Below are 13,053 nucleotides of genomic sequence, written 5' to 3'. Positions count from 1 at the left end.
GTCAGCAGATAGCACAGGGAGGGGAAGGCCTGGCGAGGTCCCAAAGGCCACAAGGCGAGTGTCCCTGGAAGCGGTGAGTCCGTAGCGCCTACCTGGGCCAGTTGCGAGGGAGGCTTCCCCACACCAGCTGGGGGCTGGGGGCCTCTTGGCCCTCCAGGAACCATCAGCCTACACTGTCCAGCCTGCATTGGTCTGGGGAAAAGTGGTGACAGGGCCTTGGGCACACACATCGCCATCAGGGCGAGCTGCTGAATCAGCAGATACACCCTCCTTCAGGGTTCACTTCATGGAGGGGCCACAGCCAGTAGGTGAGGGGGGTACCTGGGATGGGGGTTCCTCCCATCCATGTGGAAGAGTTTGTCCCAGATAGGGGGCACCTAATTTGGCAAAACTACAGCCACTTCCACACCGGATGCATCTTTCTGTGCCAGTTTTCCACATGAGCCACTCGGGAACCAGGCTGAGTCAGCCTTGGACACGGGTGTGGGGGAGCATAGAACGTACACCTCTCTGGGCCAAAGTCCATGACCCTGCGGACACTCAGTCCTCAGCCTTCAGACTCTTCAGTGGCATTTGGCTGGAGACCCAGAAGCCCCCTTTCTGGTCTGTGGGGGTCCGTATCTGAGCTGGGGGACCCCCCAGGTCTGGCTTGCCTGTGACAGATATGTGTAGACATGCAGATGTGTCGGGGGGAGGGCTCCTGGCTCCAACCTCATTTCCTGGGCCCCCAACCTCACCTCTCTGTCATACTGTAACTTAACAAGGGTGAGCACACCCCTCGGTGCCACCCTCCTTTCTCGAACCCCCCCACCAGGGTCGAGGCGAGGTAGGGTCCTCCAGAGGCGGCTCTGCTGCTCGCCCTTCATTGCCTCCGGCTCAGACATCTGTGGGTGGCTTGGGTGAGGGGACGTGCGGCAGACTCGGCCCTGGAGGGACAGAGGGGTCTCCTCTCCCTCCCCACCCCCACCATCTCCAGCTAGGTCGGGGTCTAATTTACATCCTCTGGATCTCGGTTTACCCCCCTGGACCCTGCGGGAATGTCTGGAGAAGCGCCTTGGGGGAACTGGGGAGGGGGCGTGGCTGGCCGTCCACCGCAGACGCGATCGCCGCCTCGGACAGCAGGGGGAGCCCGCAGCCCTGCAGAGGGGCCGGAGCTGACCCGGGACCGGGAGGTGGGCGGGTCTGCGCTCGGTCGCGACCAATCGCCGCAGCCCCCGGCCCGCATTGGTCCCGGCAGGCCGGGGGTCCCGGGCCGGCCGAGCTTCCGTCCCCAGTTCCAGAGAGGGGCTGGGGTCCCCCGTCGGGTTCCTCCTGCCGGGGGAGGGGCGCAGCCCTGCAGGGCTCGAGGGGCGGCGGGGCCCCGGATCTGGCAGCCCCTCCCCGCGGCCGGGGAGCCCCCGCCGCCCCAGCCCCGGCGCAGCCTGGAGCCCCTTGGAAGTCCCGTCACGTCGCTTCCAGATTATGCATTAACCCGATTTCAGCCGCATTTCCTGGCGGGGGTGGGGAACGTCCGCGCAGGCGGGGGAGGGGCGTCCGTGGGGGGGTGCGCTGCAGCAGGGAGAGCACCCTCGATCCCGCCCCGCCCCCGCCCCTCGGCCGGGCCAGGCCCATCACCCACATAGGCCCGACCCAGACTGGCCCTCTCCCTCCCCCAGCCAGGCCTCCGCCCGGCGCCGCCGTCCCGGCGCTTTGTTCGCGGCCGCCGCGGGTCGCAGGGCGCCGGGCGGGCCGGGGGCGGGCGCGGGCGGGCCGGGGGGGCGGGGAGGCGGGAAGGGGGTGGTGCTGCCCCGGGGCCCGCCCCCGCGCCGCCCGCGCTCCCGCCGCCTCCCCGGAGCTGCGTCCCGTCCTGTCCAGTCCAGTCCCTGGCGCGGCCCGGCCCGTGAGCTTGCTCCGGCCGCCTCCCGCCGTCCTCCGCCCGCGCCATGGCCCGCCTGTGGCCGCTGCTGCTGCTCCTGGTGGTGGCCGCGCGCGCCCGGCCCGGCGCCGACGGGACGTGCCCCGAACGCGCGCTGGAGAGGCGGGAGGAGGAGGCGAACGTGGTGCTCACCGGCACCGTGGAGGAGATCCTCAACGTGGACCCGGTGCAGCACACGTACTCGTGCAAGGTGGGCTCCCGCGGCACCCCCGGGACCCTGGGCCCCCTTCGGACCGTCCTGGAAGCCCGGGTTGGGGGCCTCGCCCCCGCGATCCCGGCCCCCTGGCCCGGAGGTCCTCCCATCGCGACGGCGGCCGCCCCGCTGAGACCCCCGCCCCGGGCCGTGGGAACGAGCCCCAGACGCTCCGCAGCGCCCGCGCCCGCTCCCTTGGCGACCGCCGACCCCCGCGTGGGGCGCCGCGTCTGGGAAAACTCGCGAGCGCTGGAGGGAAAGTTCTTGCGGCGCCGCTGCCATCCCGCCTCGCGGTGCCCAGGCCCCGGAGACCTGATCGTGTCTGCCCCTTCAACCCAAGCCCACTCCCTTACTGGAAACAAGTGCGCCTCCCCCCAGGGAGAATGTTCGGCTACCGCACCCCCTACCCACCAGGGAGAATGTTCGGCTACCGCACCCCCTACCCACCGGCCAAAGAAAAGGAACAGGGACGAGGGGAGGTGACGCTTTCTGCTTGGGGTGGAGGTGGGGTTTTGGCCTGTGGTCAGTGCTGTCGCCCCCCTCCCCCACGAGGCGAGAAGGGGTGGTCAGGAGAGAGTGGAGGGGTGCACATCTTGTCTCCCAACCCCAGGGCTCCTGGTGGGGCATGCTGCAGTGATGGGTGTGGGGGCCGGAGCAGAGAAGTGGGCGGGGCCGTTGCTGAGCCTCAAGCGTCGGGGTGCAGGGCAGGTGCCCCATCCTGCTCCTGAGAGACCTGGACCTCCCCCGGCCACAGGGAGGGGGGACTTGCCTGGCCTCTCCTTCAGCTGGATCTGGGAGCCCCCTGGGGTAGGTCTGGTGGGTTTTTTCCCACAGTCTGTTCGTAGGGAGGGCTCAAGGGACCCAAGGCCCTGCCCCCCTCTGGCCCCTAAAATCACCTCCCCGACCAGAAATCGGATCATTCCTCTTCCTTGGAGATGGGGAGGGGTGGCAGCTTCTTTCAGCCTGGCCTGGGCGGGCTACAGCTGGGATCCCCCGCCGGGCCCCCTCCCCTCCACCACCGCCAGGGCACTTTGCCAAGTCCCTGCAGGATTTTCCCGACTTCCTCCCCGCTGCTCCTGGGTGTGGCTGGGGTGGGGGGAGGCGATGAAAGCCACCCAGCCCTCCCCAGCTAGTTGTCGTCCTTCTAGAGCCTACTGTGTGTCTAGGGGTGGCGGGGGGAGAGTTGGCCGAGGCTCCCCCACCTCCCTGGGCCACTGGAGGGTGGAGGGAGTCCCTGCAGATTTCTCAGACCCGGGGCTCCCAGCAGGGGCAGGCAGGTGGACGGGCCACCATTGTCTTTCATCCCCCATTCTGGAAGTCCTGGGCCCCCCCCCCCCCCGAGCTCCTGAGGAAAGGGGTGTCTTCCCAGGCGCAGCACGCATGGGCACGTATCCCCATGGACCTTTTGCTTTAGGGCCACCTGTTCTGACTGCAGCGCCTGCCACCCTCCTCCCCCCGCCCCCAGTAGGCCGTGGATGCCCTGGTTTGTCAGAGCAGGTACCCACTGGGCCCCAAGAGCAGAGTGGGGAGGGCGGGGCTGCCCTGTGCCGCCCAGGCTTGATTTTGAGGTTCACAGGCTGCCTTGACCGCACTCACTGTAGGAGCCTTGCAGGAGGAGGGCATTTCACCTGCTGGGGAGCATGGTGTCTTCGCCCACCCTCAGGGCTGCATGGAGCCAAGCTGGCCCGGAGCCCTGAGCTCAGAGCTCATCACCCTGAAACTTCATCATCCACCTTAGCTGCTCCTGGCTCTGCCCAGGGGTGGGCCGGAGCAGTGGGTGGGTCGATAGGGAGGGTGGGGCGTGGAAGGCAGGCACCCCAGGCCGGCTGGGTCCCCTTCCCGTATCCAGCCTGAGCCGAGATGGACATTATTGGAACTGGGGTGGCTGGGGTCACTTAGACCTGGGGGTTGGGGGGCTGCTTCTTGAGGAAAGGGGTGTGTTTGCAGGCCAGATGTCCTAGTGTGTGACACACATGGCTGGGCCGTGGCATCCATCGTGTGTGTGCTTCCCTGCAGCTTCCTCCTGGGGGGGCTGACCTGAAGATCTCCACACATCTGCCCAGGGTTTGGGTCTATCTACTCTGGACATCTGGCCTGAGCAAGTGAGGTGGGAAGAGAGGAGAAAGCCCAGGTGCCAGTCTGGTGTTTGCCTCTGGCCTCTGCGGCCACCCCTCCCCAGTGAGAAGAGGACCACTGACACCTGCGCACCCCCCATGTCCACCCCAGGTTCGGGTCTGGCGGTACTTGAAGGGCAAAGATGTGGTGGCCCAGGAGAGCCTGCTGGACGGAGGCAACAAGGTGGTGATTGGTGGCTTCGGAGACCCCCTCATCTGTGACAACCAGGTGTCCACTGGGGACACCAGGATCTTCTTTGTGAACCCTGCCCCGCCGTACCTGTGGCCGGCCCACAAGAACGAGCTGATGCTCAACTCCAGCCTCATGCGCATCACCCTGCGGAACCTGGAGGAGGTGGAGCACTGCGTGGAAGGTGCGTGAAGGGGGCAGAGCAGAGTTTGCTGTAGGCTAAGCACTTGGCGCCTTGTGGTCCAGCCTCCTTTTCTGAGTCCCGGCTCCCTGGCTTCCCAGACGTCTCAGCTCCAATCTCTGATGTAAGCAGCGCTCCCCACCCTGGCCCTGGAGATGCCACCATTGTTTGTCTTGGAGCCAAGCAGAGTCCCAGCCGTGCAAAGGGACAGGCCTCCTTTTTCTTCCCCTCCCCCTCGGCAGTTCTGCATGCCCCTCCCTTCCTGGCATTCCCTGTTCTAGAAGAGAGGCTGGGACCAGGTGAATGAACGTCAGTTGTCTGTGTTCTGCGGAAGCCCAAACATCTGTTTAGAGAGGGCCCAGATGTTGAGCAAACCCGTTGGGGTGGGGCTTAAGGGTTGTGCTGGAGGTGGGGCTACCCTGCCATGTGTTCCAAGAGGCCTGTCATTCCTGGGAGGGGCAGTTATGTGGAGTGGGCTGCTTCCAGGAGTTTGAGTGGGTGTGGGAGCCCCTCACAGAGGTACAGAACCTTTCCTTGTCTGCTCCCTCAACGTGTCCATTCCGAATGGCCCAAGAGCCTCCCTCCCCGAGCCCAGCCTCTGAGAGGTGAGCAGGGATCACATGACCAGGGCTCACCCACCCACCTCAACCCAGGAGAATCCCAGCTGGGGGCCGAGACCCTTGGCTGAAGAATGTAACAGGGGGAACGCGGGAGCTGCCCGTCGCCCTCACATCCTGTCTGTCCCCCCAGTGGCCGCCTGGGAAAGGATGCACGGGAGAGGGCGGAGAGAGGAGAGGACGCTTCCTCCCACGGCAGTGGGAGGGTTCCCTGACTTCCTATCCTGGGAAGGTGACCCTGTCCCTCCGATTTGCTCGGCTGGCCAGCAGGGAAGTCCCATCTTCTACCCAACTTACTGCTGTGATGCTGGCTTGGCTTTTGCGGGGTCCTGGGTGGTGGATTCATCTGGCCTGGGGTGGACTGTGCCGGGCGAGGGGCAGGATCTGAAGTGGGGAGCCCTGTAGCATCCTGCTCAGCCTGTAGTCTGTTGCTCCTGGGGCTGCGTCCAGGGTCCCGGCCTGCAACGTCATACAGAGAGGCCAGCAGGGCTGTGTCCCTGGTCCCTTGCAGCACCAGCTTAGCTGAGGAGGTCCCAGCATGGCCCTCCCACCAGGTGGGTGAGGACTGGAGACCTTGGCCCTGCTCTGGAAGCTTGTGGTCTAGGGAAAAGATGGGAGGGGGGCAGGGAGAAGGGGCGGGCTGTGGGGTATGATGCCCAGTTTTGAAAGATGAGTTGGGGGCTAAGGAGAGGGGTCAGGGCGCAGAGTCCCCCGTTTCTGCAAGATCAAGAAGGCGCATCATCAACTCTGCAGCTGGGCGGGTCCAGCCTGAGGGTCCATGAGTCAGTAACTGAGGCCTTCTGTGGGGTCAGAGGACACGTGGCAGGAGGGCCACCCCGGGCAGAACAAGATCTGTCATCTTGCCAGATCCTGCTCTACCCAGGCCGGGCCCGGGTCCCGGCTACCTCAGGCTGGGCAGGGGGGACACCTGGCAAGGAGGGCCCACAGGGAGAGCTCCCAGCGAGACTTCACCTACTGTATGCTGGCTGGCTGCCCGGATAGGGACCAGCTAGGCCCCCAGCTCCCGCTGGGCCGGTGGGGGGAGAGTGGTGCTGGGGCCCACAGGCCGGCGGGCAGCGATGCGGTGAGCACCCCGCAGGGGCCGAGGCCACCATACTCTTCTGGGGTGGGCCTGCCAGGAGGAGGGTCTTGGGGAAGGAGGTTCACGGAGAGGAAAGGAAAGGAAGTAGCCTTGACTGTAGCTTGGAGCCTTGTGATAGAGCCAGGGTGGAGGGGAAGCCCCCAGGGAGGGGAGGGGCCCAGAGTGAGAAGCTTGGGGTCCAGGGGCCAGGGAGCCCTGGGAGTTTTGAGCCCATGACACAGATCCCTTCTCTGGAAGCAAACCGGGGCACCTTGAGGGGCAGGGGCTGCGGGCAGGGTGGGTGCATCCCAGGGACCCCAGTTAGATGGGGTTGCCTCCCCCTTGAGCCTCCGGAAGGCCTGAGGAAAAAGGCCCCCTGGAGCTGGGGCCAGGCTTGGGGAAGAGACAGTCCTCTCCCCACCTCCTCCAGCGGGGTGCGGCTGGGAGGAGGGCCCACCTTCCATTCTGTAGGAGATAAGGACCTCAAACCCCACTCCAGGCTCTCCAGGGAGCCAAGGCCTCACCCTAGTGAGGGATTAGGGTTAGGGATGGGCAGGGCTTGAAGTAAGATGACCCCTCCCTGTCTGACTCTGACCTTGTTCTGTTCCTGGGAGCCCGCAGCTGCCCCTGCCCCACAGGGCCCAGAGTGAAGGCTGGGCAGCCACTGATTGCTGGAGGTCACCCCGAGACCACCCAAGACCCCTGTCTCTATCACACCTTTCCCCGGCCCCCAAAAGGCCCACAGCCGCCAAGGTCAGGGCCACATCCTGCCAGGCCCACCTCCCTGGATGCGCCCAGCTCATCCCCACGTGGGCCCCAGCTCTACTGGGACTGCCTTCCTCAGTTTCTCCCCCAGGGCCTGCAGGGTCCTCCTGGCTCTGGGCCCCGCCCCGGCCTCCAGCCCCCAGGAAGCTCCTCCCCAGTCCTCCGCCGGGGGAGCCACATTCCGAGCATAACTGAGACAGGTATGTGTCTCTCCCTCCGCACCACCTGTGCGCAAGGGAGCCGGCTGCCCTGCTTCAGAGCAGCCTCTTCAGGAAGGAGCCCCTCGGCCCCTGCTTTGTCCGGGAAGTAGCCTGGCCTCTTCCAGTGCCAGCCGCCCACGCACCATGAGCCTGCCCAGGCTGGCAGCTGAGCAGGCATCTGCTCCAGCCTTCAGCCACTTTGCCCTGGTCTGGGCAGCGCCCATACCCTCCCACCACCCTCCCCTCCCCCACCACACGAAGACTGGTCCTGGGGTCCCCTGAAGCCCCCAGGAGGGATGCAGGCCTGGGGCCCTTCCCCAGGCCTTTCCCTGCCCACTAGGAGCCAGGAGCAGAGAAAGGAAGTGTTGTCTGCCCTCTCCAGGTCTGGCACAGGGACAGGGTCGGTGAGTCTGGCTCTGGCCCAGCTCAGCCCTGCCCAGCCCTGAAGCCCGGGGTCCTGGCGGCCGTGGCCTAGCCTGGCCAGCCTGATTCCAGCGAGCACCCTCCCTCCCTTCCTCCCTGCCAGGCCAGCCTTCTAGGGCCTTTGGGAAGGCAGTCCTATATAGCTCAGGCCGAAGAGGGCCTGGGTCCCGGGCCGCCAGCCCGGCACCGGTGCAGGCCGTGTGGCCTCGGAGCTCGCTGTGGACTGCAGACACCCCCAGACAGGGACTGGCCTCTCTGAAGCGGAGCGGGGGCAGGTAGAAGTCCAGGGGGAGCTTCCTGGGTGGGCCCCTCTGCTGTCAGGCACTTAGCTTCGGTGCCCCCACGTCCTCTGAGCCGGTCCTGCTCTGGCCACATTCCTCCCTGAGGTGGGAGGCGGCTCTCCTTCCTGTCCCTGTTTCCCTCTTCCAGTGGTAGGCTCCCACCCCACCCCTCCAGACCCGCCTAGCGCCCTCTCGGCCCCTCCCCGGGGCAGGTCATCGCAGAGGAGGCAGGCCCAGGCTGGAGGCTGCCCGCCCAGGCTTTCTCCTCCCTTCCAGCAGCCAGGGGTGGGGCATCAGCTCAGGTGGGGAGTGACACACACACCCCGCCCCCGCCCCCCGCCCCCCCCCTACCCCCCCCCCCCCCCGCACTGCCTGTCCTCGCCCCACCTGGGGGTCCGTGGTAGATAGTCAGCGCTAGAATGGACCTGTGCCGGCTTTGACTTCCCCTGGGCCCAGGGTGGGCTGGCTGGCGTCCTCCCTGGGGCAGCCCCGGTGGCTTGGGTGGGGGGCTGCTCCTGAAACCAAAGGGCTTTGGATCCTGTCCCTTCACTGCGCCGGACTGAGCTAGTGGAAACAGCTCTTGGCTTTTTCCAGACCCCACCCCATCCCCCTGCTCCACACCCAGAGAACAACCCTGGTCTCCGTTCTCCCCTGCAGATTGGAAATGCAAAAAAAAAGTTGTTTTGAAACTGTCCTCCCCTCTCCCGCTGTCTATACTGGCCTCCCCCAGGGTGCTGGACAGAGTGGATTCCGGTGGGGCCTGCCTGTGCCCTTACAGCATCTCTGGGGATGCTGGGACCCACGTGCACAGAGGAGAAATTAGATTCACCTGGTCAGGGCTAGCTGCCCCAGGTGTGGGGCTACAGCCCCCTGCCCCGCCAATCCTACAGGCTGAGGTGGGGGGAGTGTAGAGGGTGGCATGGGGCTGCCAAGCAAGGTTAGCAGGGGAGTGGGCCCAGACTTCAGGGCCGTGGATCTAGCCAGAGGTCACTGACCATCACCCTGCTACAGTCAGGCCAGCACAGCCTCCTCCAGCCTGCTTTGCTTCCTTCCTAAAGGGTTAATTCCCCCTAGCCCCCTGAGAAGCAAAGCCCGCCCCCACCCCCATCCCCACAGGAAGGTGGAAAACAGCTGTAGAAACATGCCTCTCTCCTGCCCCTGCACCCGCCCCAGTCCTTTGCCTCCACCTGCGGGCTCCAGGCCAACTGCCCTCCCTCCCCGCACGAGTTCTACCCTTGCCTAGAGGCCTCGTGGCGGGGGGTGTGAAAAATGGGCTCCCTTTCCTGTCCTGCTCTGCTGGCCCCAGCCCCCACTCACCATTGAGATAGGGGAACCATGGCTCCCCACGCAGGCCCCCAAGGGCCAGCGGGGCTGGGGGCTGCAGACACAATCACTGAAACAGCCCCAGTAACCCTTGACACCCGAGTCCCAGGGAGTGCCCACCTCTCATTGAAGAGAAAAAGGGATCTCAGAAATGAGACAGCGCCCTAGTGACAGTTACACTGATGGCAGCGATGCAGCTCATCAGAGGGCACTGTGCCCCCACGGGCCACACTGGGGCTCCGGAGGGATCACGTTCCAGTCCCAGACTGTGGCTGGGAGCCGGGCAGGGGTGACCTAGGACTCTGGTGGAGTTTCCAGTGGGGAGGGAAGCTCCCCTCGAAGGGGCCTCTCCCCCCAGAGCAGATCCTGAGAACTTCCTCTGAGGAAGGCCCCCTGCCAGGGGCTGCTTACAGCTGGACCTGGGAAGGGGAAGCCGGCCCCTCCCACTCCCCCGCGGGGGCATAGAGGCATGGGAGGGGCAAGCGCTCTGTTCTCCCAGGCAGCCTGCTGTTTCCAGCTGTGTGGCCTGCACGTGTGCCTGCAGCCTCAGGTGTACCAACCGGCACACGATTCTGATTGAAACCCCAGCTGGGCTGTGGTTTCTGCCACCCTTGTATCAGCCTGGGGAGGGGAGCCTGCAGGTGCCCTGCCAGCGGGCTGGTAGCAGGCAACCTTGGCCTGTGTCCCAGGGGCCTGGGAACAGGGCTCCAGCCCTCTGCCTGCTGCCCCCGTGTCCAGCTATGCCCTCCTCCCCGCCCCTGTACCCGGCAGAGGTCTGGGCCCCGTCTCCTGGGGGCTCTGCCTCTGGGTTTCTCAATGCCAGAGATGTAAAGACTGCGGTAGGAACAGGAAGAGTCCCTGGGGCCACTTGGATTCCCTGTCCCATCTCGTGCCTGCCGGACTCTGAGTCTGGCACTGTTAGGGGTTAGGTGTGGCAAGTCAGGAGAGGCTGGTCTGCCTCTGGCCTGAGGTGGGCCTGAAGCTTCCCTGCCCCTCCCACTGGCAGCCGCCTCTGGGCCGCCCCACGCTGGCCCCAGCAGAAGCAGGCAGCCTGTCCCTCTGGCCACAGATGCGGGCTTCCCGTGTACACTAGGGCGAAGTAAGAGCACAGCATCTGGGCCAGACTGTGGCCCGTCCCTGACCCACCAGTGGGGAGCAATGTGCGTCCACTTCTTTTCCGGGAGGGGAGGCGGTGAGGGTCACTAGGGTCCATTTGTGAATGCATCCGTGGGTTCCTTCCTCAGCCACCCGTGCGCTCACGGCCCAGCAGCAGATCCTCACAGGGCCGCCGGAAGGGCTGCCGCTGCCACCCGCACAGTGCCCTTCGAGGTTCTGAATGGGCTTTCCAAGGCGGCCAGGTGTAGCTGTGTGTTGAGGAGCAAAGGCCAAGGGGGAAGGGTATTCCGGGCAGGAAAGACAGCAGAGCAAGGTCTGAGGTGCAGGGAACAGCAGGTAGTCCCTGTAGCTTGGCTGAGGGGTGGGAGGAGGCAGCTGCGGGCGTGGTGCGGGTGAGAGAGCTGGAAACCTGGACTCAAGAGCTACAGCCCACTGGCTGGGAGAGGGGGACCCTCCCCTCTGAGTAGGAGCCTTCCCACCTGATGCTGCACCTTTGCTGCTGGTCCTGGTCACCCTCCCCCACGGGAGAAACTCGGCCTGCACCATGGCTGCCTCTGCAATCTCCTGTTCTGCGTCTGGTCTTCCGTCTTTGCGGCTCTGGCCTGTCTGGCCTGTCTCTCTGCCCCTTTGTCCCCTGCCTTTCTGGTTCCAGTAGGTGTCTGTCTGTCATTCCTCTTCATCCTGACATCCAGCCGGTCAATACCTCCAGGAAGCACCGTCCCCCAACTCAGACCGTTGTGCTGGACGGTGCATCCCTCACTGCCTGGCGTGGCCCTCAGCAGGACACAGGGTCTCCACTCACGAGGCACTGACCACACGTGGGTGCCACCCTGGCTCTTCCAGCTTTATCTTTCCTCCCGGAGTTGGGCAGGGCCTGGCCGAAAGAGGTGGATTTGGGGCTGTCCTGGAGGGGAGGGACCGAAGGCATGGATCAGCTCCACCGCGTCCCCCTTTCCTGCAGGTGCCTACCGTCCCCCTCCTCAGTTCGTCTGGCGCCCCCTGGTGGCTTCAGCCTATGTCTTGGCAGGTGTCCAGGCCCTGGACTGGGCTCCCTCTCTTCCCAGCGTTCCCCAGGCCCGAGGACCCGCCCATGGCCCCTGTTGCCCTGAGGCCTCACCAGGCTGGCCCCTCCTGGTCTCCTGCAGTCTCCTGCAGCCTCCTGAGCCCGTTCTCACCTGGGCCTCTGTAGTTGCCTCTGTCTGGAGGTGCAAAGCCCTCTCCCCATCCTTCGGGTCTCTGTACAGATACCCCCGCCCCCACGACCCTCCGATCTAGTGCACTCTCTGTCACTGGGTAACCTCCCAGGGTGCAGAGAGCTGACCCGACTCGGGACACGCCTCCTGCACTGAGCCTACCCCCGGGGGAGCTCAGACGGGCTGCTGAGGGAGGCTGGGCCCCGGGCAGGATGAAGGCTGAGTAAAGAGGGAGGAGGAAAGCCAGGCGTCAGCGGCCGCAGCTGCCGTCCACGCCGCCAGCGGTCGCCACCCTACGAGCTGGCCCTGCTGCGCCCCTTCCCCAGACTCTCCCTCGGTCCCACCGCCCGGCGGCGCCGGCTACCCGGCACAGTGTGGGCCCTGCCCGGGCGCTGGTGGCTGGGCACGCAGCCAGCGGACTCAAACCTGGGCGCCTCCCGGCCTCGGCCTCACCTGAGGCGGCGATCGGGGCCCGGGCTGGACGCCGCCTCCTTCCCAGCGGCGGGCCCAGGTCCAGCAGCGACGTCCCGCCGTGAAACGCCCATTGTCTGCTGAGGCCGAGGGGGAGGGGACGGCCGTAGCCCGAGACCAGACACCAGCAGGCCGGGGCTGGGGGAAGGGGCCGCCCTGACCCGTCCTCTTCCCCTCCCCCACCGGGACGGCCAGACACCTGTGACTCCCGGCCGCCTGGCGGCCGGCGCTCGACTGTTCGATGCGCCTCACACACAAGCGGGGTACCCTCGAGGTCCCGGCGGTGGGGATAGGCGGACCGCGCGCTCCGCGGGACCAGCCGAGCCGCGGCAGGCCGCGAGGCCCGACATTAAAGGTGTGTGCGCACGCGCGGTGTGTGCTCGCCGCCGGGAGGGCGGTGCCGCCCCACCCCCACCCACTCCTTTCGGGGGGAGCTGGGCCCGGCCCCTCCGGAGTGAGGGAGGGGTCATCTGCGTAAGAAAGGGGTCGGGGATGGGGCCAGTAGGTAGGACTTCCCATCCTCGTAGACTCCGTTCCCCATCTTCCTTCTCAGGGAAGCAGCTGGAGGGGCGTAACCACACCGTGTCCTTCGGGGGCACACGCAGTGTGTGTTGTGTGACTGAGGGGCAAGTTTTGCATTGCATGAAGGCGTGCAGCGTGTATGCACGCAGGTGAGTGTGTGACACCCAGTGCCTGTGCAGACTTGAGTGAGTGGGTGTACATGTATCTGCGTACGTGAGACCTGGGACATCGAGTGTGTGTGTACACATGTGAGCAGTACCATCTTGCTGTGTGTAAGCCCAGAGGGGGGCCGATTCTTGGCTCGGAGCACCCTCTGTTCCTGGGGTCTGAGCCTGAGTGGCCTGGTCAGGGCTGAATGATTCTGAGTCTGAAGATCCTAAAATAGCCCGGGTAGCCTGAGCTCCCCTCCCCCAGCTGGCTCTGAGGTCTCAATGGCCCTTTGTCTCTCTGAAGGCATCCAAGCCCTGT

General features: G+C 65.7%; 1 protein-coding gene across 5 annotated transcripts in view; it reads left to right on the top strand.

Annotated features, from left to right (window-relative positions):
* Window positions 1-1,851: 1,851 nt before the first annotated feature.
* Window positions 1,852-13,053, top strand: part of AGRN (agrin) — a 32,521-nt gene continuing 21,319 nt past the window's right edge. For 4 of the 5 annotated variants that reach the window (XM_067019940.1, XM_067019956.1, XM_067019949.1 and 1 more), the window contains exons 1-2: window positions 1,858-2,105; window positions 4,335-4,596. In XM_067019940.1, the coding sequence (XP_066876041.1) occupies window positions 1,923-2,105; window positions 4,335-4,596 (445 nt within the window). In that variant the 5' untranslated portion in view covers window positions 1,858-1,922. Of the gene's footprint in view, window positions 2,106-4,334; window positions 4,597-13,053 lie in introns of all 5 variants that reach the window. The other variant, XM_059066852.2, reaches the window with a different exon arrangement.

This window comes from Kogia breviceps, chromosome 1 (genome assembly GCF_026419965.1).
Source record: "Kogia breviceps isolate mKogBre1 chromosome 1, mKogBre1 haplotype 1, whole genome shotgun sequence".
Classification (NCBI taxonomy): domain Eukaryota; kingdom Metazoa; phylum Chordata; class Mammalia; order Artiodactyla; family Physeteridae; genus Kogia; species Kogia breviceps.
This window is presented reverse-complemented; position numbering and strand designations above follow the sequence as displayed.